We start from the raw sequence: 25,294 nt of genomic DNA on the forward strand, positions 1-25,294 counted from the left end.
GTGGCATTTCCAGGCAGGGACGGGGGGACACATGCAGGGAAAGCAGGAATTGGGGTGCCCCAAAGCTGGCTTATGGGGTCAGCAGGCTGAGATGGCTGCAGGGCAAGATTGAGAGCCCTCAGAAGGCAGCTTTGGGGTGTTATTTATTTTATTTTCCAACCAAGAAGCAGCACTTTTTCAACACTGCGTGAGGGTCGATGGGTTTCTCTTTACCAAATCCACGTTAAAAAGTCAGGGGGGAGAAGCCGGGAGGAAAATGACCCCCCCGAGCAGAGCCCAGGCAGCCGCAGGAGGGCAGCAGCACCCGCCGGGAAGGTGGCAGTGAGTGGAGGAAGCAAAAACGCATCGAAACTTCTTTTACAGCCAAGAAAAATTCCCCGGCTCCCGAGGCAGAGCCCCCAGCCCCATCTCACCTCGTCTCTGAGGCTCCGGGCAGATGCAGCGATCCCCGTTTCTCCCCGCACAGCACCCTGTACTCTGCACAAGCTCCTTTTCTGCTCCCCCCCGGGATTACCCCGACCCCAGGTTTTGCCATTGCTGGCCCCAGCCCCTGTCACCCGGTGAGGGGAGCAGCCCTTCCCTCCCTTGGCAGCCCAGCCTGTATTTGCCTGCCTCAGTTTCCCCATCTCCGAGTAGGACCCTGGGGGATGAGAGGTTTTTTAAACCTCTTCAGGAGGCATTTCTTTGGGTATTTCAGCAGGGAAGGTTCCTGCACAGATCTGACCCCTTGCTTGGTACAGGAGCGATTTGTGAGGATGTGGGTGAGAAAAACAGCACAGGAGAGAAGAGAATCGGGTCCGAATCACCCAACCCAAATCTGAATTTCCCTCCCTTTGTGATGTCCGGGTTTGTACCCAACTGGTCCTGCCAGGTCCAAGTCTCTGCTCTCTGTGGGTCTCCCCTCCCCGTTCCACCAGGGATGTCTCCACCTGCAGTGTCCTGGGGAGGGTCCCCAAGACCCCCCCCCACACACACGCACTTTCATTTCACTATGCAGTTGCTCTATTTCCCCTTAAATCCTTCAGCTCTCAGGCAGCTCAGCCTCGGCAGGTTTAAAAGCCGGGCTGCCTTTCATGCAAGAGTTAACAAAAGGAGGGTGTGAGCAGGATTTTGCAAGGAATTAAACCCCGGCAAAAGAGCCTATGGGAAAGAGCCTGTTCGTGCGGGTCGCCCGTGCCCCGTACTTTCTTCCCGGGTTCATTAGGTCCTTGTGTGAGCTGCGAAAAGGAAAAAGGGTGAGGAGCTCCGGGCAGGATGGGGGGGGCCACTCCCTGACTCAAATTTGAGTGACGAGCCAGCGCAGTTTCCTCCGGCCGGCCCCGCTCCGCGCCTGTGTCACACACCCAGGCTCATGATTCATCTTCTGGACGGCTCAAAACCCGGAGGTTTTGCCCCAGAGCCGCTCTCCATCGCTCACGGCGGGTTGGTCCCGACACCCCCCGGAACCCCGGGGCTTGGAGGAGAAGATGGGGAAGCTCCGCGTCGCCCTCGGCATCCTCGTGCTCTGCGCTGCTGGCAGCTGGGGTAGGTTTTTACAGCCCCTAAAGCTGTGTTTGCCCTAATGTTGCACTTCCCGCTTAGATTCCCTGCTATTTCCCCTAAATCCCTGCTATTTCCCCTAAATCCCTGCATTCACACAGTCCCGGAAAAATTGCTGGAAGGGGAAGCTGGCAGAGCACTGCCTCAGTTCCCAAACACAAAGCATCTCTCGGGCCGGCTGGGTCGGGGCTGGGTCAGGGCTAAGAGGGTTTCTCTGAGATGCCGTGGGATCAAAGTGTTGTGGCTCCGTGCCTTATTCTCACCCCAGTAACTTTATCTCCGCCACCTACCCGCCGTTGGGCTGCGGTACTAGTTTATAATGGGAGCACTGGGATGGGACTTGGACTCTGTCCTCTGTAAACAGGCAGTAAGGGGAGTTTATGGGGCAGGCATCACCATACCCATCTCATTTTAAGGGCATGGGGTGTGTTTAAGTCAGCATTAGTATCCTGTGTCATTTTTTTCTCCTGTTATTTTGGTGCTTTTCTTTAAAAGCCCCGATTTCTGGCATCAGGTGACTTCAGGACAAAAGTGGCTCACTGCTTTAAAAACTTTTCAGTGCCTTGCGGAACAGCAGCCCGGTGAAGAGACTCTTCTCCCCAGGTGTGGTTTCCGGGGCTCAAAGCAAGCAGAAAACAAACCCTGCAGCCACAAAACGGTGCCGTGTTTTTCAGCTGCTGATTTATAAATCAGTCCCATTGTTTTGGAGGCCTGACCCGAGGGGTTTTGGGGCAACATTGTTCAGGCTAAAGAATGCCAGATTTCTGTGCATTCCCACCAACAGCCTGAGCAGGAATGCAGAGTAACCCCTGAAAGAGATTTGGGTTTGTAAGGTTGCTCTTTGGGGCTGAATAGGTGATTTCTCCGGTAATCAGCTCGGGGCATCTCCTCCCCAGGAAGATGTTGGTAGACAGGGAGGGGTTCAGAGAAAAGACGCAGCCCCAGGATGGTGTGGGCAGGACATCAGCCAAAAATAAGCCCAAGTCCATATTGCTTAGACAAGCAGAAAGCTCAGAGAAGATGCAAAAATGGTTTGTATCTTTATCAAGCTTGTTTAAGTCTCCTTATAAAGTTTTCTGCATGAGTGTATTAGCAGGAAAAAAAAAAAAAAAAAAAAAAAAAAAGACGAGACCCACCAAGGCATGTGGCTGGCTCAGACACTGTGTGGAGGTGACTTGGAGTTCAGGCTGAGCACTGAGTAATTTTCTCCAGCCAGGGAAGGATGATGCTCAGCCACAGCCGTCTGGGGCATTTTGGGTTCAGCATGCGATGTGCATCCCCCTCCAGTGCCTGGCTGCAGTGCTGCCACCCCAAACGGGGCTCCCTGTGCCACCCAGGTTAGCTCCTGGTATTTCACGTGCTGGGATTTCTCCTTATTTCAAAGCTTCAGTCATTAGGATCAGATTTTTTTATGAGACCAGCGGGTTTTGTAGTAAAAAAATAAATAAATAAATGCAGCTTTTGTACTTTGGTTTATTAGTTTTTATGGCTGGAAAAAAAAATACACTGATAAAATACACGAAGTTTATTAGTTTAGTCTGTGCTGAAATCCTGTTAACCAGCTCGCAGCCAGGCAGCATCCTGCACACCAAGGGCCAGAACCAGAGCATCTGAGCTTCAGCACCCTCTGCTCTCCTCTTCCTGTGGTTTTGTGCCCCCATCACTGCTGCTTCCCCCTCCCCACCTGCCTCCAGCAAAGCCCCCAGCACCTCACCCTGCATCCAGCTGTGCAAATGCTGCTGGAGATGCCAAAAAAAGAGGCATTTTCAGGGTGAGGGGGTGAGGCTGGCCACCACCTTCTGCGTGTTTGCATGGCGATAACAGCCCTGCCTTAATCACAGCTGGCGCCCGGGGGATTTCGGCTCCTTCTCATGGGATGGAGAGCCCTGCTCCATCCAGCCGTGAGTTAAACACAGCCAAGAAGAGCTCCGTATGGTGTTACAGGATGGGGAAAGGTCCCACATCCCCAGACATGTGTCTTGGTCATGTGGCAGTGGGGCAGGATGGCCCCATTCATGGTCCTAAGTGCCAAGATCAGCCAGAAAATTGACTCATCAGGGCTCCCCTGGAGCCTGCAGTTTTGGAAGCTGTTCCCGTCTTTGGGCACGTGGCCCTGAGAGTTTAATCCCAAGTGCCTGGAGCTGCCAGGCTGGTGCCTGCCAAGCCATCGGCACAGGGCTCAGCCTCCTGCACCAGAGATCAACCTGTCGCTCTTTAGGGCCATGCTAAATTTAAAGTCTCCCATCCTTTTTTTGCTTCCTTTTATGCATCCTTTTAACCTGCAGCCAGGTATTTTGGTGTAGGGAGAGAGCTCTGGGAGTGGATGCAACCTCAAAGCTGAACAAGCTGCATGCCCATGTGCCTGAGCCTTGTGGCATTTGCTGTGTCCCCACATCAGTCCCATGCCCGGATCCATCGGTGCCAGCACCCCGTACCAGCACCCACCTCCACGAGCCCTGGCACGCTGCGTGCCAGCAGGCACAGCCACACCGAGCTGCAGCCGTGGCTCTGCCCGAGGACCTGATGCCATCGTTTCACCGTTTCCTCTTTCTCTTCTGTGTTGCATTTCCTCCCACTGCTGCAGAAAACTCCTCTTTTCTTCCTCCTGTGGCTGCAAGAGGGGACCCTGGGCAGGGAAGGTGTGGACAGAGGAGCCCCCAGTTGCTCCGTGCTGGCACCCCCAGTTCCTAGGGCTGTAGCTGGGGACACACAGCACCCCCAGGGACTGGGTGCCTGCAGATGCTGAAGCTCTGACGAGGTGCAGGAGGGAGAAACAGCCCAGGGCAATGCCACCACAGCTGTGTCTCAGCCACTCACCGCAGCAGCAGCCGTTGGGACCGCAGAGCTGCACAGTTCCTACCTCTGCCCTTCCTGCCCCAGCAGACATTGCTGCTGCCCCAAAGCCCCTGAGGGTTTTTTGGGGGGCCCCTTGATGGGACACACTGGCCTCTAACCAAGGCATGCACCTCCCGAAATCCTCACTGCCACTTCCTCTGGTGGAGCTCCGGTTTCCCCCCAGGGGACATCATCACAGTTGGCTGTCAGCATGTTTTGGGATACGTGCCACTTCCCTCCCCTCTTTTCCCCATGTTTTAACCCGAGCCGAGACCAGCAGGGCTGAGTTCAGCATCTGCAAAAACAGGCACCGACCGGCTGGCCTGGGGGTGGGAAGAGGCGCTGAGCTGGGGGGCTCACTCCTTCCCCTCCCCGCTGCCCCAAAATGCCCGCAGAGAGGCACAAGGGGCGATGTCCCCCGGGGCTGCAGGAACAGGGGACACTTTAAGGAGCTGGCATCAGGCTGGCAGGTGGGAAATGCCAGCAGCGGCGGGCAGGATGGAGCCCAACTGGTGCCGGGCTGGGGGAGGCAGCCGTAAAAGAGGCAGGGGGGCAGCAGCTGGGTTTTGGGGCTGCAAAAAGGGTTAGGGTGGAGACCTGGGAGGATGGGGGCTCTGCCTGCTGGTGGGGCTGTTTGGTGGCCCCGAAGGTGGTGACAGCTTTCTGTTTGCTGTTCCAGGGGGTAACATCTGCACCACTCGAGGGGTGAACTCCTGCAAGCAGTGCCTGGCCGTGAGCCCCCTCTGTGCCTGGTGCTCCGCAAAGGTGAGTGCTGGGGGGGCTGAGCAGGGCTGGGGGGGCTGAGGGCTGTGGGATGGGTGCTGTGTCTCCGTTTGGTCCCACCGTGTCTGAACACATTCCTCGGTGGCATCTGGCAGTGACCACAGCTCTGGCAGTGCCCACAGCCATGCGCATCGCGGCTCTTGGTCTGGATTCCTGCCTCGCTTTCAAAATCTGCCCCTTACCTGGGTGCATGAGTATGAAACACGTCGAGTTGGCTTGGAAGTGCTGAAGTTTTCCCTGTGAATTCCCTTTGTCTCTGAAAAGCTATACATTTGAAAACCTGGTTTCCTTTTGGTTTGCTTCTCAAAAACCTATTGTGAAGCTCAAATTTTAAAAAGAATCTAATTCCTGAAAGGGCTGGGAAAGGAAGGGAGTCTGGAGATAGGAAGCAAGTGTTGATTAGAAGGTTTGGGGTTTTATTCATTGGAAAACGGTGAGTGGGAAGGTGAGGTGACTGGGCTTGGTTACAGAGCTAAAGAGGATGTCAGAGCTAAGCTGCGGCTCTGAAATCCCCGTCTGGGTGGGTGAGATGCTGGAAGGTCTGCCACAATACCCTCCAAAAATGCTGCCCTTAGGGTTGGCCCATCAGGGATGTAAGGCTGGAAGTTCCTAACACTGATGGGATCTGGTGAGCTGCAGCCCCAGGGCAGAGACAGGAGGCAGGGAGAGATGGGAGAAGTGATTAAAAACTCCGGGGCTTGGGTGAGCCATTGCCTTAACAATGCACTCCTGTGGCTTGCAAGGAGTTCCCCTTCCCCAGAAAGCACTAAGAGAAGGCTTTTCTTGCCTTCTGCTGCTGAGAAATCCTCTCCCATGAGTGGTGGCAATGCCCACGGGGCTGGAGAACAGACCCAGGAAAACTGATCCAGGTTGGGAGCGCTGTCGGATGGTGCTCGATGCCGGGCACCCGCTGCATACCCCAGCCACCTGCAGGTCCCATCAGATCCCAGGGCATCTTGCAGCATCATCCCATGCAGGATGCATAAAGATCTTGTGTGGATGAGCCCCGACTTATCTCCTGCAAGAAGCAAGAAGCTGAACTTTGCAGCTCGATAAGGACTCGACCATCCATCTGCTCCTTCCCAGCCCGGGCTGGTGTCTTGACGCGGCAGGGACTGCGAGCTTGGGTGTTGTTTTTTTTTTTCCCAGATCAGCAAAAGTTTCCAAAAAAGGAAATATTTCCAGCACTGCTCAGGGCTGTGCTCACGGACAGACGTGACAAGCAGCAAGGGAGCCGTCCCACTGCCAGCAGCCAGCCGCCGGAGAGCCGCGCTGTGCAAACTACTCAGCAGCTCTGCCTCCAACATCTGGACCACATTGTCTTAATTTAGCAAATGAGGGTTTTTTCTGCGGGTTTGTTTAATATCCCCAGGGCGGGGGCGGTCTCTGATCCTGCCCCCCTCCTTCGTTAAAGGGACAGGGCTGCCCTTAGCTGTGCTCCTTTCCCACCCGTGCTGGCTCCCAGAGGAGCCGGGGGTTATCAGTTGCTGCTGCTCCTTCCTGGCTTCGAGCAAGAAAGGAATTTTATTGCTCTTTCTTGTGACCACTGACTCCACTGAGCACTGAAGCAGAGGAGAGTTGAGTTATCTTTATTTTTCAGAAACCCTGACCACCGTTACCAGCTCATAGATATGCCTGGCCACTTGTTTTTCCTTTTGGGAAAAGCCAGCTGAGACGTGGCTCTAAAATCACCTTGGAGAGCATCGTGGCAGACTTCTCCTGGGTCTCACCCACCCCAAATGTCACTTCCCAGGGAGGAAAATAGAGCCAAGGTTGGACCAGGGTTTGGTTTAGAGAAGCTCTGGAAGGTTTTAGCTTAATGTGCAGAGGCATCTGTTCCTTGGGTCCTCCCATGAGCTCTCCTGCAGAGAAGCTGTTGCTGTGTGTGGTTGCCTGTGAGATGAAAATGGAGGTGCCCTGGGGATCCTGCAGCCTCCCAGCCACAGCAGTGATGGAGATGTGGGATGGAGCTGGCTCTGACAGCACCCTGCCCGATCCTTATCCCTGTCCCAAAGGCCTTGAGCAGATACCTCCTGTAGCAGGCTCACAGAACTGCAGAAAATGGGAGAATTTGAGAGGTTGGAAGGCAACTCTGTGCATGCACCACCTAGTGTGGGCTGCCAGGAGGGGAGGTGGGTCTGGGGAGCATCTTCCAGGGCTGCAGGAGGGCTGGTGGCAGAGGAGGTGGGACCATGTGCCCCCCAGCAGCGAGCCTGGGCTGCCTCCGAGTCGGTTTTACAAGTCCTGAGTCAATCATGTTGAGGCTTTCAAGGAAAGGGGAAGGATGTGGCCCAGAGGTGAAATAGCTTCTCCGTGGGAATCTCTCAGTAGAAATGATGCTGCTGATTGTGCAAGGAGCTGCGTGTCCTTTGGGAGCCCCCCAGCACCTCAGGGTACTGCCCAAGAGCCCAGTGGCATGGTTAAAAACCTTTCTGCCCAGCCCTGCCTCTCACCCTCACCCTTCCAGTGCTTTCCCTGCCTAGGACAGGACCGGGTGTGTAATTACCCGTGGGCTCAGGAATGATCCAGGCACCTCACCCAGCTCTGTGGGGTCACAGGGAGAGGTTCAGTGGCCTCGAGGGCTTGGAGATCTGTGGTGGGGAGCCCCACAGGGTGAGGTGGCAGGGTGGGTGGGTGCACAGAGCTCGTGTAGACGTAAAACGTGTCCTCTTCACCAGCAGCGTGCTGCCTGGGCAGGAGTGGGAGGCCACAGGGGAGGAACACGCCTGCTGATGTATTTTCTGGCTATTGCTCGGACTGAGGGAGGAGAAAAAGGCAGATAAAGGCCGCTGCTGCCGGAGGGGGCCTCCTGATGCTGTTTGCACTTTTCCACTTGTTTGCTTAAAACACACAAATTAGCTCCCGGGTTCAACCCACCTGGACCTGAGGGGAGCTTATAACCTGGGCAGGGGCATTGATGGTGCGGAGAGGGCAAGGATCTCACTTCTGCCCTCCTGGGGCTTTGAATGGAGAAAGATTTGGGCTGGGGGGGAGCAGGAGGGAGGAACCCCATGGAGAGGGGACAGCGGCTGCCCTGCCAGGAACATGCAGCGGCAGATCCCAGCAGCGCTGGGCCAGGAGAGGAATTCTTCCCATATTTGTCCCAATAGGAAACTCTCCCCCCTCCGCCCCCCAGGAGTGCCGGGAGCCCTCTGAGCATGCCAAGATAAGGGCAGGCAGCCGGGAACTTTCTAGGAAATCAGGGAGGGGGCCGGAGCCCCCACCGTGACTTCACACTTCTGGCTTCCTGTTTCTGACGGATTCTCGATGCCTTCTCCCGCAGCCCAGTTGCCTTTTTGGTCTTTCTTTTCCTTTTTTGGTTCCCCTTCCTCAGCTGGGCTCCAGCTGGCAGGATGCTGGGAGCTGCAGATAAGCTCAAGTGGATCTCAAAAAGGAGCTGTGTGCTGGGCTTGCCTGCTGCTCCTGGGGCGATTTCTGACGGTGTATGTCAAGAAAACTGGGGAAAAGGTGGCTCTATTGCCAAAGCTTAGAAAAACAAAACAAAAAAGTCTCATACTCTGCCCATTGCTCACAGCCTGCCAAGCTTGTGTCCTGCTTCACTCTCTTCTGGCACGCAGCCACCCCATGTAGAGGGGCTTTCCTTTTAGCTGTGCCAAGAAACAAACTTGTGGCTCCAGCTCCTAGATGTCAGAAGGGGTTTGGGCTTGGGCAAGCCATCCATCATCACTCCTGACTCTTCCCCTGTCCCACAGACCATGGACCAGTCGTCCCCACGCTGCGACCTGCTCGCCAACCTCCTGCAGAACGGCTGCAGGCAGGACTTAATCGAGTTCCCCACCAGCAGCGTCACCATCCAGGAGGACCGACCGCTCAGCGACAAGGGCTCAGGGGGCTCCACCACCACCCAGATGAGACCCCAGAGAATAGAGCTGAACCTGCGGCCGGGTAAGAGTCCACAAAATGCTGTGGGAAAAGGAGATGTGGTGGGGACAGCTTGGAGAGCTCGAGCGATGGATGAGCCATCACCTGTTGGCCAAGGTTGTCCCAGACCCACCGGGGACAAGGCAGGGCTGGGGCTACACCAACCCCACCAGCAGTGTCCGCAATCTGGCTGTCTGCAGGCTGATTTCTGCTGTTCGGTCTCCCAGCTCAGCCCTGCAGGACGGGATGTGATTTCGACATCTGTGGGATTATTTTATGAAGCCACTTAAACCTTAACCACTGCTGCCTCAGTGCCATAAGGCTGACCCTTATCTTTCCCAAGGCTTGTATTAAGGGGCTTTGTTAATATATATTTATTCACATTGTACTTCCCCTGTTTGATTTCTCCTTTTGGTGTCACTCACCTGAGGTCACAAAAAGGGTTTGGGAAAACTGGAGCAAAATGGTGACATTGCCATGTCCAGACTTTCCCCACACACAGCCCATCCCTGCTCTTATCATCAATCTGCTCACAGATGTCTCAGCAGGAACAAATTTTGGTTCTGTGTTCATTCTGGCCTCAGGGACAGATGTCAGAGGCTGATAGCATGTCCCTGGGCTGGGCAAAGAGAAGTTCTGATGTGAGTGACAGCGGTCAGCCGTGTCCCCTTCCCCATGATAAGGGGACGTGTAGCTGTGGGGTAACTGTTGCTGTCTTTAGGTCCAAAAGCAGTCATCAAGAGACAGGTATGTGTGCTGCTCTGGAGAGGATCAGAGGAGGCATGTGGTGCTCTAAGGATTTTGGAAGCAGTAGAAGAAAACCCTGGCTTGATATCACCTCTGCCAGAACAAGAGGGCTTAGCAAGAGTTGTCTTCCCCAGCTCGTGAGAGAAGGCCAAATGGCATAACCAAGGCATGTCCCACAAGCTCTGAGTCCTTGTGGTTTAACTCAACGAGGAGGAGCAGAAGTCCCCCAAGGATGAAGCTGGGACTCCTGACTGCGTGTTGCTACCTGGCCATGCAGACAGTGGGGCATGGAGCTCTTCAGGCTCTCCTGGATTTTGAAGATACTTTACCGATCCTGAAAATCTAAATCTGAGATATAGATTTATATGAAAACAATGATTAAATGAAAGTTGATTAAAGCTTTTTTCTTGTTGTTTGAGGTGTTCTGAGAAGGCTGCAGCTGTGCCCCAGTTGCATATCAAAGAAGTAGTTTCAGAAAACAGCAAGAAAGATCCTTTGTCCCTTCTAGAAAGTTGAAAGAAAAGGTCAACCCTAAGTGTTTTCAGCATTATTTTTTTTCAAAGTCATTAAAACTGGCCTGTTCCCCAGAAGGTTCTAAGGAGGTTTTTGTTTCATTAGAAAGTGTTTCATCAAAAAGTTTCCCAGCAGGGGCTGGGAGGAGCCAAGAAGAACAGGAAGGAACAGGGATGGGGAGGCCCAAGGAGATGTTTGGAGGCCTCAGGAGTTCAGAAGCAGCCTGAAGCAGACGTGCAGTCCCCTGGCTGTTCCCATAAGACCTGCTGCCCATGTGTACAGCATTTTACTCACTCCATCCATCCTGTGTTGGCCACACTATCAGCATAGGACAACTCTGAGCAGAAGGAGTTCATGTCCTAGTAATGAGATGCTTGGACAACAGGAGCTGTGGGACATTTGCCATCTTCAAGGGGTGCACAGCACACCTCACATGCAAGCACCCTGCTCTTAGTGGTTTACTCCTTGGTGTGTCTCACTGTGATAGTCTCCTCCCAGCAGCTTTAAGCCATCTCCTTGGGTTCCTGTTGACCCCATTGGGTCCCATTGACTTTCTCCCCAGTCCTGCGACCAGCCCCCTTTGTTTCTCCCAGGGGATGATCTCTTACTCCTCTGCCCTGCCATATTACAGATGACTCCCAGATCTTCCAAGTCCAAGTGCGTCAAGTGGAAGACTATCCTGTGGACATCTACTACCTGATGGACCTGTCCAACTCCATGAAGGACGATCTGAGGAACATCCAGAACCTGGGCACCACGCTGGCCAGCGAGATGCGCAAGCTCACCAGCAATCTGCGAATTGGTTTTGGGGCCTTTGTGGATAAGCCCATTTCCCCCTACATGTATATCTCTCCTCCAGAAGCCCTCAAAAACCCTTGCTATGAGTAAGTCCCAAGCTGAGGGAGGTCTGTAAGGGTTGGAAGCTAATGGGACATCACCAGACTGTGGCTGGAAATCTGTGGAAATGGATTTCAGAAGGGATTTGGGTGTCTGATTTGGGGCAGGGCTTAAGCTGGGCTGCACTGCATGTCCTGGTATGGATAGGGGGAGCACGTCTAGACTTTGAAAAGCTCTTGTGGGAAGAAACAATTTTCCACCGTTTTTGTTCAAGGTCTAACTCCTAAAAATCTCAGCTTCACTGTAACATGATAGCTTTTTAAAAGATCCTTCACCAGCCTCATGCTCAGGGCTCTTGGGGTGGTTGGGTCCTTTCGGCACGCCCAGAAGAAGACCAGAGGGTGTGAAATGGCTGCACAGTGAGGACAGGAGCTGGGACACCCATGAGACTTGTGCCCTGACCACTTTCTCCTGCAGGATTGGGGAAACGTGCCTGCCTATGTTTGGCTACAAGCACGTCCTGTCGCTCACAGACGAGGTGACGCGCTTCAACGAGGAGGTGCGCAAGCAGAGCGTCTCACGGAACCGCGACGCCCCCGAGGGCGGCTTCGATGCCATCATCCAGGCCACCGTGTGCGATGTAAGGGGCAGGAAGGCTGGGACGGGGCTGGGAGAGGGTCGCTAGGCTGAGCCTGGTGGGTTGGCAGAGAGCTCCCACCCCACCAGAACGGGGCCTGAGGCCTCTTGCAGTGGAGCTACAGCAGGGCTGGGATGTGGGCAGGGCGCATGTTCAGCAAGGGCATTTCTGGGTCTCAACCAAGGAGAGGGTAGAGCATGGCCCTTACGTGGACCTGGGAGGAGAGAGGAGCAGAGCAGATGCTTTGGGGATAGATGTGGTGATCCCATGTCAGCCCAGAAGGGACACCTTTTCCTCTGCCAGCACCTTGATTTTGCTCGAGATGGGAGGGTTCGTGCCCCTCAGTCGTTAGCCACCGTGATTAACACTCTATCAAATTAAAGCCTGTCTTTCACCTTCACAAGCAGCCCATGCTCACCTGCCTGGCTCCCCAGCACTTCCCTGGGAGAGGGGCTGCCCTTAATTCCCCCTGCAGTGACAGGCTGGTCCCCAGGGCCCAGCCATGCCCCATGGTGGCAGCGAGGTGCCGGTACAGGGCTGCCCTCGGCACACACTGCCACCCCACTGGGAGCTGCTTTTGGCCACAGAAGAAGATCGGCTGGAGGAATGATGCTTCCCACCTGCTCGTCTTCACCACGGACGCCAAGACCCACATTGCGCTGGACGGGAGGCTGGCCGGCATCGTGCAGCCCAACGACGCCGAGTGCCACATCGGCCAGGACAACTTCTACTCAGCCTCCACCACACTGGTAAATCCAGGCCCATGTGTGGGGTTTGGGAGCCCACAGCTCCTGCTGGGGATGGGAAAGGTGGTCCAGGTGTGCTTGGAGGGCATGGGGGGGACCGGGGTGGTTGGGACTACGTGTTTCAGGGTGCAGCCTTTCCCCTTCCCCAGGACTACCCCTCTCTGGGCCTGATGACTGAGAAGCTCTCGCAGAAGAACATCAACTTGATCTTCGCTGTGACGGACACAGTTGTTGGCCTCTACCAGGTAACGGCTGCTGTGCAAAGCCACCTTCGTGGGGGGCTGTGGGGTCCTGAGGGCACCTTTTGTGGGTGGCTGGATGGATGCTGGTGGCACCCATCCTCACAAGGCTGCTCAGGAAGCTCTCGTGTCTGGGAATGGCTTGACCCAGCAGTGGTGCCTTCACCTGTCATGAGCAGACTGTGCTTACGGTGGTATTTCTCCAGAACTACAGTGAGCTGATCCCAGGAACCACCGTGGGCACCTTGTCGGGAGACTCCAGCAATGTTCTGCAGCTCATAGTGGACTCCTATGGGGTGAGTGTGCAAGGCCAACACATCCTGTCCCCATGGGCAGCTCAGAGGGAGCAGCAAGGTGCAGGGGGCTTTCTCCTCATCTTGGAAGAGCAATCACCCTCGCAGCACACAAACCCCACCCAGGGTTGCCCAAAGGAGAGCTGTGCACTGTGATGGCCCCACAGCAGCACTCTTCCTCCCCAAATAACCACCACAAGCAGCTGGACACTTGGCAGCTCCTCCAGCTTCCAGCAGCCTCCCTGGGCCAGCTGTGAGCATCTGCCTCCGCCCACACGTGTGGGGGCCCCAGGGATGGGAGCTCACCCCTGTCCTTTCCCATCCTCGAAGGTGTTCCCCGTGGGGAGTGACGTGGCCAAGCTCTAGAAAGCCTCAAGGTGCTTGGCTGCTTTCCCGTGTGTGTAGGAGCATCACTGGGGTGTGGTGGCTGCTCGGGGTGGTCCCCCGTGCAGCCTGGCTGGATTTTTCCATCTTTCTTCTCTCCTCCCCCAGAAAATCCGCTCCAAGGTGGAGCTGGAGGTGCGCGACCTCCCCGAAGAGCTGTCCCTGTCCTTCAATGCCACCTGCCTCAACGACGAGGTCATCCCTGGGCTCAAGTCCTGCATGGGGCTCAAGATTGGGGACACGGTGAGGCTCCTGTCCATGGGCTCAGCTTTTCTCCCCCTCCACACTGCCTGCTTCCCCCCAGATTCTGGGGGACACAGGCTCTTATGGGGACATTATCATCTTTTTGGTGGAGAGAGGGTCCAGCTGGGTGGGCGCAAGGAGAAAAATGTTGTTGTCTGCTGGATGCAGAGGCTGTGGTCTACCAGCCATGGTGCATGGGCTTTTGGGCTGATTTTGTCTACACGCTGTGGTGGGCAGGTGCACTCTCCCATGCTGGGACAGTTTGGGAAAGCCCTAAGAGATCCTGCTGGACCCAACTCTGGGCTGCCTAAGCTTGGGCACAGAGCAGATGCTGAGGCCAGGCTGGAACAGGTACCCCAAGGCTGCAGGGGGGTGCCAGCACCCAGACACACCCTTCTGCCCCCCCCCAGGTGAGCTTCAGCATCGAGGCCAAGGTGCGAGGGTGCCCGCAAGAGCGCCAGAAATCCTTCACCATCAAACCCGTGGGCTTCAAGGACAGCCTGGTGGTGGTGGTGAACTTCAACTGCAGCTGCTCCTGCGAGAGCCAGGCTGAGACCAACAGCTCCTTCTGCAGTGGAGGCAACGGCAGCCTCGAGTGCGGCGTCTGCCGCTGCAACCCCGGGCGCCTGGGCTCGCACTGTGAGTGCTCGGAGGAGGAGTACAACCCCTCGCAGCAGGACAACTGCAGCCCCCGGCCGGGCCAGCCCCACTGCAGCCAGCGCGGCGAGTGCATCTGCGGGCAGTGCGTCTGCCACAGCAGCGATTTCGGCAAGGTGACGGGCAAGTACTGTGAGTGCGACGACTTCTCCTGCGTCCGCTTCAAGGGCCAGATGTGCTCAGGTGAGTGGGAGGCCTGGGGGTGGTGGTTGCATGGAGTAAAGCACCTTGGGGTGTGCTAGAGAGGTATTTTTGCTGCCCAGCATTGTGGTTGAGGGAGATAGCAGCCATCTGGGGGCTCGTTGCATGCATTGTGTCATGCTTAGCCATGGATTAGTTCAGGGTGTGATGCAACGACTCCCCCTTTGGCAGCCTGTGCCCAAAATCCTTGGCAGAGGATGGACTCAGAGGGTTAAAGGCAGACCTTGATCCTTCCTTAGGCTCGGGAGCCCTGTTGAGGTGGCTGGGGGGCTCCAAGGGAAGTGGCTCTGGGGTGCACAGGGCAGGAGCCGGCCAGGTTCTGCTCGACTCCCACATCTGAGGAATTGCTCCACAGGAGGAATCCCCAGGGTGGAGAGAGAGGGGTGGGGAGAGGCACTGGGATTTCCGAGGAGAGGATGCGCTAATTTTATCCTCCACCCTGTTCTTGAAGACTCCCTTTTGGCAAAAAGCGGTGGGGAAGAAAATCCTCCCCCATCGCTGGTCTTACAGTGAATACCCATCTCCTGAATATTCGCCTCCTCCCGGTGCTGCCAGGCTCCCAGTCCTGCCTGCTGCATTTCTCAATTTGGGGAACCTCGCTTCTCCCATGCCAGGGACCAGGGAGCCCATCTCTGAAAAAAAAAAATCCCAGCAGCAGTCATCTCATGTGCCCCATGTGTCAGAGCCCCTTCCTCAGCCAAAAGCCCCATCTCCAGCGAGCCCTGAAGGTCTGAGCGTGCTGGAGGAGAAAACCCCAGGGCTCTTCCCCGTCTCCTGGCTTCCCAGGAGATGCGAGAGGGGTGGCAGCACCCAGAGCCCCCAGCTGCCTCCACACCACTGGGGTTGATCATTCACCTTAACATCAGACAGGGGGGGCTGGGATTTTTCCCCCCCAGGCAGTGATTTTCCGTGGGAGCCGGGTGTTTGTCCTCGATGCCACCACCCAAGGCTGCTCCCGTGGTGCTGCCTGTTTGCACAGCATCCCCCGTGTCAGGCAGAGTGAGGGCAAAGGTGCTGGTGGCACGCTGCCCCCAAGCCAGGCGAGCTGTTAATTAACCCCATCCGTTGGTTCCCAGCTCCGTGCCCGAGTCCTTTGCCCAGCGGGGCCAGCCCTGGCTGCGCGCCCAAGGCTGAGGAGGAAATGAGACGGGGAAAGGTTGCCAAGCCCTTCCCGGGGGGCCACCACCCACGAAAGCCAGACTTGGCAGAAGCCCTGCCCTGTCTCTTTGCCAGTGCCCCGTCTGACCCCGCTGGCATCCGTCACGTCCCGTTCAGCCACACTCCCCCAGCCTCCCCCTCTGTTTCCATACCTCTTCGCCCGGCGCGGCGCTGTTTTCCTGTGACTCAGCTCCAGTTCCTCATTAACAGGGTTACACATTTATTTCTCACACCGGTGCCTCCAGGGCCATGGGGGCCGTGGGGGACGCGGTGCCCCGGCGCTCCCCAGCTGGGAGCAGAGCTCCCACGTGCTCGGTGTTTGGGATGGGTCGGCGCGTGCCGGCACCGCGGCGTTTCCGCTGCTCGCTGTGTCTGGTGGCTGAGTCAAAAACCCAACCGGGATCCAAATAGCTGCGGGCTCTGGCAGGATCTGAGCACGTCGGGCTGTCTGACCGAGCCAGAGGAGTGTGTGGAGCTGGCTGGGCTCTTCCCAGCAGCCAGCTCTCCCGTGTGCGGCGCTGGGCTGGGAAATGACAGCAGGGGTTGACCAGATGGCCTAACCAGATCTGAAACTAAAGGCAAGAGCCAAAGCTTGGGCAGCTCAGATGGAGCTGATTGAGCATCTCCAGCTGCTGCCAGAGCCAAGCTAGCTCAGCCTGAAATTTGGCTATTTTTTCCTTGTTTGCATGGGATAAGAGAAGAACAGGGGGTACAGAAGGCAGGGAGGTGAAGGATGGGGTTTGCTGGGGGCAGCAAGATCCCACCCCAAGGACAGGGGGACACAAATGTCCTGGGTGGCTGCTCCACCTCGCCGTGCCACGCGGAGACGGAGCTGTGGCTCTGGGTGCACAAACATCCCACGTGGATGATCCCCAGAGGAGATCTGTGGGCATCCATGGGGGCACCCATGGGTCCTGATGCCCTCCTGGACATCCCCAGGCCATGGGACGTGCAAATGTGGGGACTGCGTGTGCAACTCGGACTGGACCGGAGACTACTGCAACTGCACCACGCGCACGGACACCTGCATGTCCAGCAATGGGCTGGTGTGCAGCGGCCACGGCTCCTGCGTCTGCGGCAAATGCGACTGCACCCAGCCCGGCTCCTACGGGGACACCTGCGAGAAGTGCCCCACGTGCCCGGATGCCTGCACCATCAAAAAGTGAGTTGGGGGGGAGAGCTCAGATGGTGCCCATCAGGGTTGGTGCCCGCAGGTATGGTGACCATCCCCAAATCCATTGGGTTGGGATCCCGGAGAGAAAAAAGGGTGGGAGGGTGCCTCGGGGATGGTGCAGAGCAGTTCACGGCAGCTCCCTCCTCTTCCTCAGGGACTGCGTGGAGTGCAAGAAGTTCGAGCGGGGCGAGCTGGTGAAGCAGCAGTCCTGCAGCCGTATGTGCCGTGATGAGATCGAGACAGTGCAGGAGCTGGGTAAGAGCGGAGATGGGGCGCACGGCACAAATTTCTGCCCTAAAGCAAGGAAACACGGGGCTGCGTACACCCGCCATGCACATGTCCCCAGCACGAGGGCTCTGACAGCCTCTCAATCCTGCAGGGGACAGGGGCAAGGACGCTGTAAACTGCACCTATAAGGACGAGAACGACTGCGTGGTGCGCTTCCAGTACTTTGAGGACTCCAGCGGCAAGTCCATCCTCTACGTTATAGAGGAGCCAGGTAGGACCCGGCTGGGGGTGCCGATTGTGCTGCTCCTGGGGGTCTGCACTAACCATGGGGTTGGAGCCCCCTTTGTGCCTCCTGGCCAGGATCCAGGGGCTGGCACAGGTCACAGAGCTGCTTTGTTCCCCGCTCTGTGCACCCGGGCTGTGATTTCCTGCCCGTGTCTCACATTTCCCCATGCCTCTGGGTTGTTTCACCCCCCTGCTGAGCCGCCAAGGAGGAGCTCTCTCTTCCCACCACATTTCTGACTCCAGGGGTCTCGTTTTCTTGATGTGCTGTTAAGATCCAGCTCTTGGCCACACAGAAGCAATGCTGCCCCTGCACGGAGTAGCCCAGGGCCTCCAGCATCCTTGGGGACTGCTATCAAGCTGAGCAGGGGGCCATATGGCTGCAGATCCTTCAAAACCAGGGTCATTAAAATAGCCATCAGCTCTAATTACAGCCACCCATCACCTCCTCAGCCCCTGCACAGGCAGCCCTGGGGAGCAGGACAGATGCTCAGAGCTGGAGGCTCTCTCACGGGGGAGGATAAAGCCCTCTGGAGAGCAGAGGAGCCCCCATACCCACAGTCAGGCACCCTAGGGTGCCCACCCAACCATGCTCTCCTATCCCCCCAGACTGCCCGAAGGGGCCAGACATCCTGGTGGTGCTGCTGTCGGTGATGGGCGCCATCCTGCTCATCGGCCTGGCCGCCCTGCTCATCTGGAAGCTGCTCATCACCATCCACGACCGCCGAGAGTTCGCCCGCTTCGAGGAGGAGAAGGCCAGGGCCAAGTGGGACACGGTAAGGGCTGTGATGGGCAGGAGACCCCGAATTCTGCCTCCACTGGGCTGAGTGGATCCAGATCCCAGTGCTCCCAGTACAAGAGCCCGGTCCCCATTTAGGACCCACAACGCGCTGTCCTTATGGACCAGCTCATCCATCCCATTGCTCTCTGAAGCACTGTGTGGGGTCACAGCAGGATCTGGGGTGGCACCACCAAACTGGGCACCCCTTCTCCCAGCCTGCTGTGGCCCCATAGGCTGTGCACAGACCAGAGCAGATGTCCCAGGCACTTTTCCCACCTCTGGTGTATCCTGAGCACTTCTCTCCAGCGTGACCCTCTTACTCACCACCCACACAAGTGTTTCCACCCCGTGAGCTGGAGGAAGGTCCCTGCTGCCACGGGGTGCTGGAAGGGCTGAGGCACCCGGAGCACGAGGGAAGGGGCCAGGATGGCACCAGTGCCTGTCCCCCACCGCCTGGAGGGAAGGGATGGGTGGGCTGGGGTGGCTCTTTCTTGAGGTCTCTGTTCCTGTGCTCTCCTCCACAACTGCTTTTCCCTTCTCTCCCCTATAAAAACCTCATGAGGAGCTGTTAAATTGCACATAGCATTGTAGAGCCAAAGCCCTGAGCAGAGCCATGGATCCCACACCCACTGGTACCCCAGTTTCCCCAGTTGTAAAGTGGGGTGAGTGCCGATGCTGATCACGAAGCGGTGATGCTCTTTGGCTTCTTTTCCCAGGCCAACAACCCGTTATACAAAGAGGCCACATCAACCTTCACCAACATCACATACCGCGGGAACATGTAAGGATGCCGCATCCAGAGCTGGCTGTGGGATCAGCCGGGGATCATGGGGTCTCCTGGAGTCCAGTTTACAGAAGAGCTTGTGTGCGTGTGTGTGTCTGCGTGTAATTTAACAACCCCCGGGCTGCCTCCGGCCCCGTTCTCCATCACCTCACTGCACTGCAGGGACGTGCTTCCACGGCAAACCTCTCGTCCATACCTCTGCGGGCCGCCCCATAGGAGCTGGTGGCCCCTCCATACACTGAACAGGGAGAAATGGGACTTCCTCTGCCTGGTGGTGAACCTGTGAACTCTTCGGTGCTCCTTGGGCCAAGCGGATTTTGGCTAGAACCCAAGGCCAAGCTGTGCTCTGCCTCCTCGGGGATGCCCTCGTGCACTGGCCATGTGAAGTCCCAGCAGCCACAGTGTTGCTTTGGGGGTTGAGGACACCACTCAAAACCCAGCAGTTCACGCGTTTCTCGTGTTGCTGTGGTTCAGGATGGTGGAAAGCAGCCCCCAGGCTGCTTGTGACCTTCCCCTCCCCTCCACGTGCCTCCGCTCTGCACCGCCGGCCACCTCCATGTAGCATCAGCTGTGCTGGTCCCAGCTGCAGCCCTGGGATGGGGCTGAGCTCCCCGTGTCCCCCACCACTGTCCCCATGTCCCAAAGCACACGGACTGCATTGCCTGTATGCCGGGAGCCTAGCCCAGGCTCTCCGGGGAACGAACTCTCCCCTCCCTGTGCCTTTTGGCCTGGGTAATGGTTTTCTGCTTGGCTCAGGGTCCAAATGAGCAGGCGGCCTTCAGGCCCCATCCTGCAGCCTGGGGCTGTGTGTCACCCACCCGTGGTTTGTCTCCTGTGGAAAAAACAGCCTGGGGGCAGAGAGAGCTTGGCCAGGTGCTCTGGGCCCTATCCTGGTAGCTCCGTTCCCCTCAGTTCCACCAAAAAGCAGCACCCACCTGTCCTGGTGGAGAAAATTAACTCTGTCCTAACTGAAACCAGGACACCACCTCATGTCCCGTGCCCACCCCAAGGCCCTAGGGCTGGTCCTGCTGGGGGCTGTGTCCCCTGCTCCCTGCCTGGCCTGTCCCCAGGGGTGGTGGACATCAGGGATGGTGCTGGGGGGCAGCTGGGGCCGAGCCCCGGAGCAGGCGTTGGGTGGGCAGAGATGTGCTCCACATGGGGGTGCTTCCCAGGGCACCAAATAAAAACCTCAAACCACGAATTGTGTCGTCACTGCTGTGTGACCCAGCACCAGGGGGGCCTGTCTGGGCCAGGAGGGAACCAGCCTGGGCAGGGCTGTGGGATCTCCATGGGGTTTTCTCTGCTCTGTTATTGCATTTTCCTGGAGTGGGTAACACAGCTGGGGGCACAGCGTGGCCCTGAGCCTGCTGCAGGCTGGGCTCCTCTCGGCAGCCCCCTCCGTTCATTGCAGAGGAGCAAACCCCAGCATCCCCCCTATTTCTGCAAGACTCCCAAAATCCTTCAGCGTGCACAAAAAGCCCCTGGAGGAGGGCAGCTGGGCTGAGACCACTGCGGGACCGTCCTGGGGGCAGCTGGGCTGGGGGCAAAGGTGCTAAAGCTGGGAGCTGGGTGCTGCCTGAGCACCCTGCCTGGGCACCCGCTCAGCACCGCGACGCACAGGGCTGCAGGGACACCTGGTGGGCACCTTCCAAAGCAGCATTTTGGGACCACAGAAAGTGCTGGGAAAACTCTTTGGAAAGGTGCAAGGCTGGCCTTGGAGTGAGGATGCTGGGGCCAGGCCCTGTAGGGTCACCCAAGAGGGGTACATGGGGGGATCCTGCTCCTGCTCGGGGCTATGGGCATGGTGCAGGGCCCAGCGAGCAGCTGGAGGGATGGAGGTGCTGTTGTGCTTGGAGCCTGGGTGTTGTCCCCATCCTTGTGTCACCCTGTGCCTCAGGGACCCCATCGGTCCCCATCACAGCGCAGGGGAGTTGAGCCAGGGGATGCCCCCAGCACTCTGTGACATCAGGCAGAACGGGGGCACCGGGCGACATCGGGCAGAGGGGTGACAACAGGCAGCGAGCCTGGGGACTGCCCCGCACTGCCTGGGTGCATCGAGGCCACCACAGCGATCGGCCAGGGGGTGAGTCTGCTGCGGGGTGCCCGGAGAGGGGCAAAGGGACAGGGGGTCTGCACTGCAGACCTTTAACACCCGTTGCTCTGGGGTCACATCCTGCCCCTGCAGACAGAGCCGGGGGTCACACCATCCCAGCTGTGTCCCTGCTGGGTGCGAGGACCTGGGTGTCAGCACGGCCCCGCGGGGCCCCGTTCCCACCAGGGCTGGCCAAGGAGAGGATGAAGCCCCACAAGCGGCCAAAGTCCTGCAGCCCTGTGGCCTCCAAGCAGCAGCAGACACCACAACGTGGCTCGGCAGACAGCTGGGAAGCGTCTGCCCCCTCCTCAGCTGCGACTGCCCCCAGGAAGATCTCCACATCCAGCAGGACCTCCACGTAAGTGAGGGGATGCCTCCTCTTTGGCTGGACGAAGCTTGTCCCCATTCATGCTTTAGGGCTCCGTTATGTCCCCTGACCACCCTCGAGGCAGAAATACAGCCAGGTGGGGTGCAGGGGGTAACAGGACGGTGCCCACCTTGCAGGGAGTCTGTCCCACGCTGCACGATCCTGACGGCCGAGGTGTACCCGCCCAGGCAGGTGGAGTGCAGGACGGACGTGTCGAAGGAGGACAAAGCAATACAGGTGAGGGTGGGCAGAGCGGCCCTGCGCGCATCCTGCTGGGAGCGCACCCAGCCCCTCAAAGCCATGTGCCCATCACCGAGATGTGGAACACGCAGCCCCGGGGATGCGGCTGGGTCGGGGAGCTGGCTGGGGAGGGCTTTGGCCACTGCTGAGCACCCCGGTGTGGCCCAGCACGGGCCCAGCTGGGGAGCATCCCCGGGATGGTGGCCACCAGGTCTCTTCGGTTGCCATCCTGGGCTCAGCCCACGCGGTGTTTGACGACGTGGGTGCTCCTGGCCCCAGACACCCCAGTCCTTGGAAGCGTTACCGAAGCAACAGCACCCACGGCACGAGAAGAAGGGAGACAACAAGGACGTGAGCAACAGCCAGGACCAGCCTCAGCAACGAGCCTCAGCAGCCAGCAGCGCCCCGGGGGGCTCCCCCCAGGCAGCGGGGCGCACAGCCCCCAGCACCCCCAAGGGCACTGCCGCAGCACAGGACAGGTAATGGGGATGGTAACGGGGATCACCCCCGTGGTTAATCCAGGGCCCTAAAGCAGGGGAACGGGTGCTCAGTGTGGGAATGTCCCTCGGTAGGAGGAGCAGCCTCACGTCCGACCTGTGCCCGAGTTCCAGCGACGCAGAGTGCGCAGAGCAGGGTCAGGCTGTGCTGGGGACAGAAGGTAACCCTAAGCCCTGGCTCTCCCCACCCTGTTGAACCGTGCTTCCTCCAGCGTGCTGCTCTGAAATTCTCTGTCCCACCTCGGTGAATCCAGCACTCTGGAGAAACCAGATCCAGGGACCATTTAATGTGCTGTCGTCTAAAATATCCTCCCTTCCTTCTTCTCCCACCACAGGGGATGAGGCTGATGTCCCGGACACCGCAGCAGTGGGCAGTCTGGGGACCTGCCCGGCAGGGCAGGGGAGGCAGGAGGGGCTGAAACAAGCTCAGGCTAACAGTAAGCATAGAACTGTCCTGGAGACATGCGTACAGCAGCCTTGGCCCCCTTCTGTGCGTGTTTTATGGGTCCTCTAATAACAAACCTGGGCAGGAGCTGGATCACACAGCCACCGGCTGCAGACGCAGCTGCCAGAAGAGGTGCTGCAGAGAGCACAGAAATGAGCACGCTGGCCATGCCGAGCCTGGGGGAATGTTAATTAATCCAAAAATTCATCCAAAATTAAGGCAAATTAATCCAAAAATTTTGGCCCAAAACCAAGAGCAAAGCCTCAGGGCTGGTGGCAGTCAGCCTGTGGCACCTCCTGGAGGTGAAACCCCGAGCTTCACAGCTTCCAGGCCATCTGCAGGCTGTCCTACTCCCATCTCGAACACAATTTCACGATCTTCAGTTTTACTTTTCCAGTAGGATAAAAATGAGATCTTTATTTTTAATGGAATTTGAGGTGCTGCTGTTTACCACGTGCCTCCAGGAGCTGGAGCAGGAGCTGAGCAGTGTAACCCCCAGTGTCCCCAGCAGCAATCAGCGCAGGATCTGGCTGCTGTTCAGCAGCCACAAGGAGAAGGTAAACGCCTTGTCCCAGGGGACACAACCACCTCCACCCACTTCTCCTCCAGTCCCCGGCTGGGGCAGGTGTGGGACAGTCCCCTCAGCTGCCCGTCCCTACGCACGGGTGGCTGCGTTGGATCAGCAGCAGGAAAACGCCTCGGTGCATCCTCCAACCCCAAACTCCTTTTTCCTTTCCAGAAAGCAGGGAGGCAAACGTGAGGCAGTTTCTGGAGGCTGATGGAGCCTTCCATGAGGATGGTGAGCAGCAGAGTCCGTCTGCAACCATCGCACACCTGGGTACGTTGGACAAAGCCCCTGTAACACAGAAAATCTTTACTTCCCATTGAGCCATGGGGTAGGGCAAGACCCCTGCTTAGCCCTTAATGCCAATGAGTGTGGCTGATTGGGCTCAGGACCACAGGAACCACCTGCTGGGATGCCGGAGTGGCTTTTTCCAAAAAAATCAGGGCCATGTGGCTGCACTGGCCGCTGTAAATGAGCCATGAGCAGCCAGAGGCACCTCCTGGAGCAGGAGCAGGAGGTGGAGGCTGCTCGCAGCTCCCCAGGAGAAGCCATTTGCAAGTGCTGATAAAATAACTCCAGCCCTGCCGAACCTGCAAATGCTGGGCTGTGCCGAGGCTGCCGGCGTCAGGGACCGCTAGATGGTGATGTCTGCACGCTCCCGGCCGCTCTCCGCCTTTCTGTGCCGCTTTCCGACCATCTCCCCGTGCAGCCAGGGAGCCTGAAGGGTTCTCCCTCGTGAAGGTTTGCAGGTTGCGGAGTCCCTGCAGCCAGCCCATCCCGCAGGCACGGCTCTTGCAGCAGCACTGCGGGCTGGGGCTCTCCCTAATGCTGCTTTTATTCCACTGGCTCCTTCCCAATCTCCTTCCTGAGCCTCAGAGCATGAACTCCACAGAGGGCACCGTGCTAAGGCTGCCTTCAGGTTTCAGGTGCTTGCTGCAATGATGAGCAATAAAAGGTCTGACGTCTTTTAATAAATCCAAAAAACAAAACGATCAGAGCTCTCCCTGATGCAGCTAGTTAAGGTGCATGCTGCCCGTTCACAAGCCAGAACTGAGTTTTCCAGGTCTCCAGGAAACTTCCTGAAACAAAACGCGTTTCCCCATTGATTTTAGGGAAGCAGGGCTCTGCCAAAGAGCTGAAGTCTCACCTCGCCCCAGCAGAAACCCCCTCAGCCCAGCATCACCAGGAGGCACTGGAGGATGCAGCTGCGGATGGTGAGTGTGTTCGGGTCCTGGAGCACCTGCTGGGCAGGAAACCTAAGGATTGGGGCTGAAAAGGAGAAAGAGCTGGGATTAAAATATAAAAATAAATTAAAGCCAAAGTACTGACATTTCCCAGGGCACAAAATCATAGAATTCAGGCTGGAAGGGACTTCAGGACACCTCCATTCCCACCTCCTGCTCAAGGCTGGGTCAGCTGTGAGATCAGACTGGGTTGCTCTGGGATTTATCCATTACAGGATCTCCAGGGCTGTGAAGCAGTCAGCGATAACCTGGGATGAGAACACTGTGCTCTAGGAAAGCCTGGACCTCCAGCCTGGATGGCAGGCTGGCCAGAAAGGCCCTGGGTTTGTGAAGCAGTTTTGTGGTGAAATTCTCCAAAATCACCAAATCCTTTGTGGCTATGAGAGTTCTCAGTGTTGTAAAACTCCCCTTTTGGCGAGACATTTATAGCTGCAGCCAAGAGCCTCCCTGCAAGCTCTTGTCTGGTTGTTGGGCTCTCCTTCCTCAAACATCTTCCCCCCAGCCACACCTCATCTTCCCCCGTTCCCCAGGGAACACAGTCGACAGCCGGGACACAGTCGACAGCCAGGACACAGTCGACAGCCAGGACACAGACTCCAGCACAGACACTGTGGACGTCTTCTTAGCCAGCGAGGAGCAGAAGGAGGTCCTAAGACGTACCACAGGTGGGCTTTGATATTTCTCTCCTTGGTTTCTGCTCCTGCACAGCCACTGCAGCCAAAATCCCAGAAAGAGGAGCTCAGAGAGGTCTCTGGAGCTTGGCCACGGCCTGGGATACGCCTTGCACTCAGCAGAGGTTAAACCCTCTCTGCTTCTCCCTTACCTTTAATCTCATGTTCAGTTTTTTGCTTTGCATTGTTTGGCACAAGTTGCTCCATGTGTCCTGGCAAGATATAAATGC

The 25,294-nt window shown here is 57.3% G+C and overlaps 1 protein-coding gene across 2 annotated transcripts; it reads left to right on the forward strand.

Moving 5' to 3' along the window:
• The first annotated feature begins 1,173 nt into the window (after positions 1-1,173).
• ITGB3 (integrin subunit beta 3) lies at positions 1,174-20,144 on the forward strand. Of its 2 annotated transcripts, none has more exons than XM_084496159.1 (15): positions 1,174-1,524; positions 5,054-5,139; positions 8,871-9,063; positions 10,931-11,183; positions 11,614-11,776; positions 12,364-12,522; positions 12,669-12,764; positions 12,965-13,054; positions 13,544-13,678; positions 14,089-14,518; positions 16,634-16,856; positions 17,023-17,123; positions 17,248-17,367; positions 17,988-18,154; positions 18,876-20,144. In XM_084496159.1, the coding sequence occupies exons 1-15, from the start codon at positions 1,467-1,469 to the stop codon at positions 18,942-18,944; spliced, it is 2,343 nt and encodes a 780-aa protein (XP_084352285.1). In that variant the 5' UTR covers positions 1,174-1,466; the 3' UTR covers positions 18,945-20,144. The 2 variants fall into 2 exon arrangements, with proteins under 2 accessions (XP_084352285.1, XP_084352284.1); XM_084496158.1 differs by having other exon boundaries at positions 1,175-1,524; positions 12,361-12,522.
• Positions 20,145-25,294: the final 5,150 nt, after the last annotated feature.

Source organism: Aythya ferina, assembly GCF_964211825.1.
Source record: "Aythya ferina genome assembly, chromosome: 23".
NCBI lineage: Eukaryota > Metazoa > Chordata > Aves > Anseriformes > Anatidae > Aythya > Aythya ferina.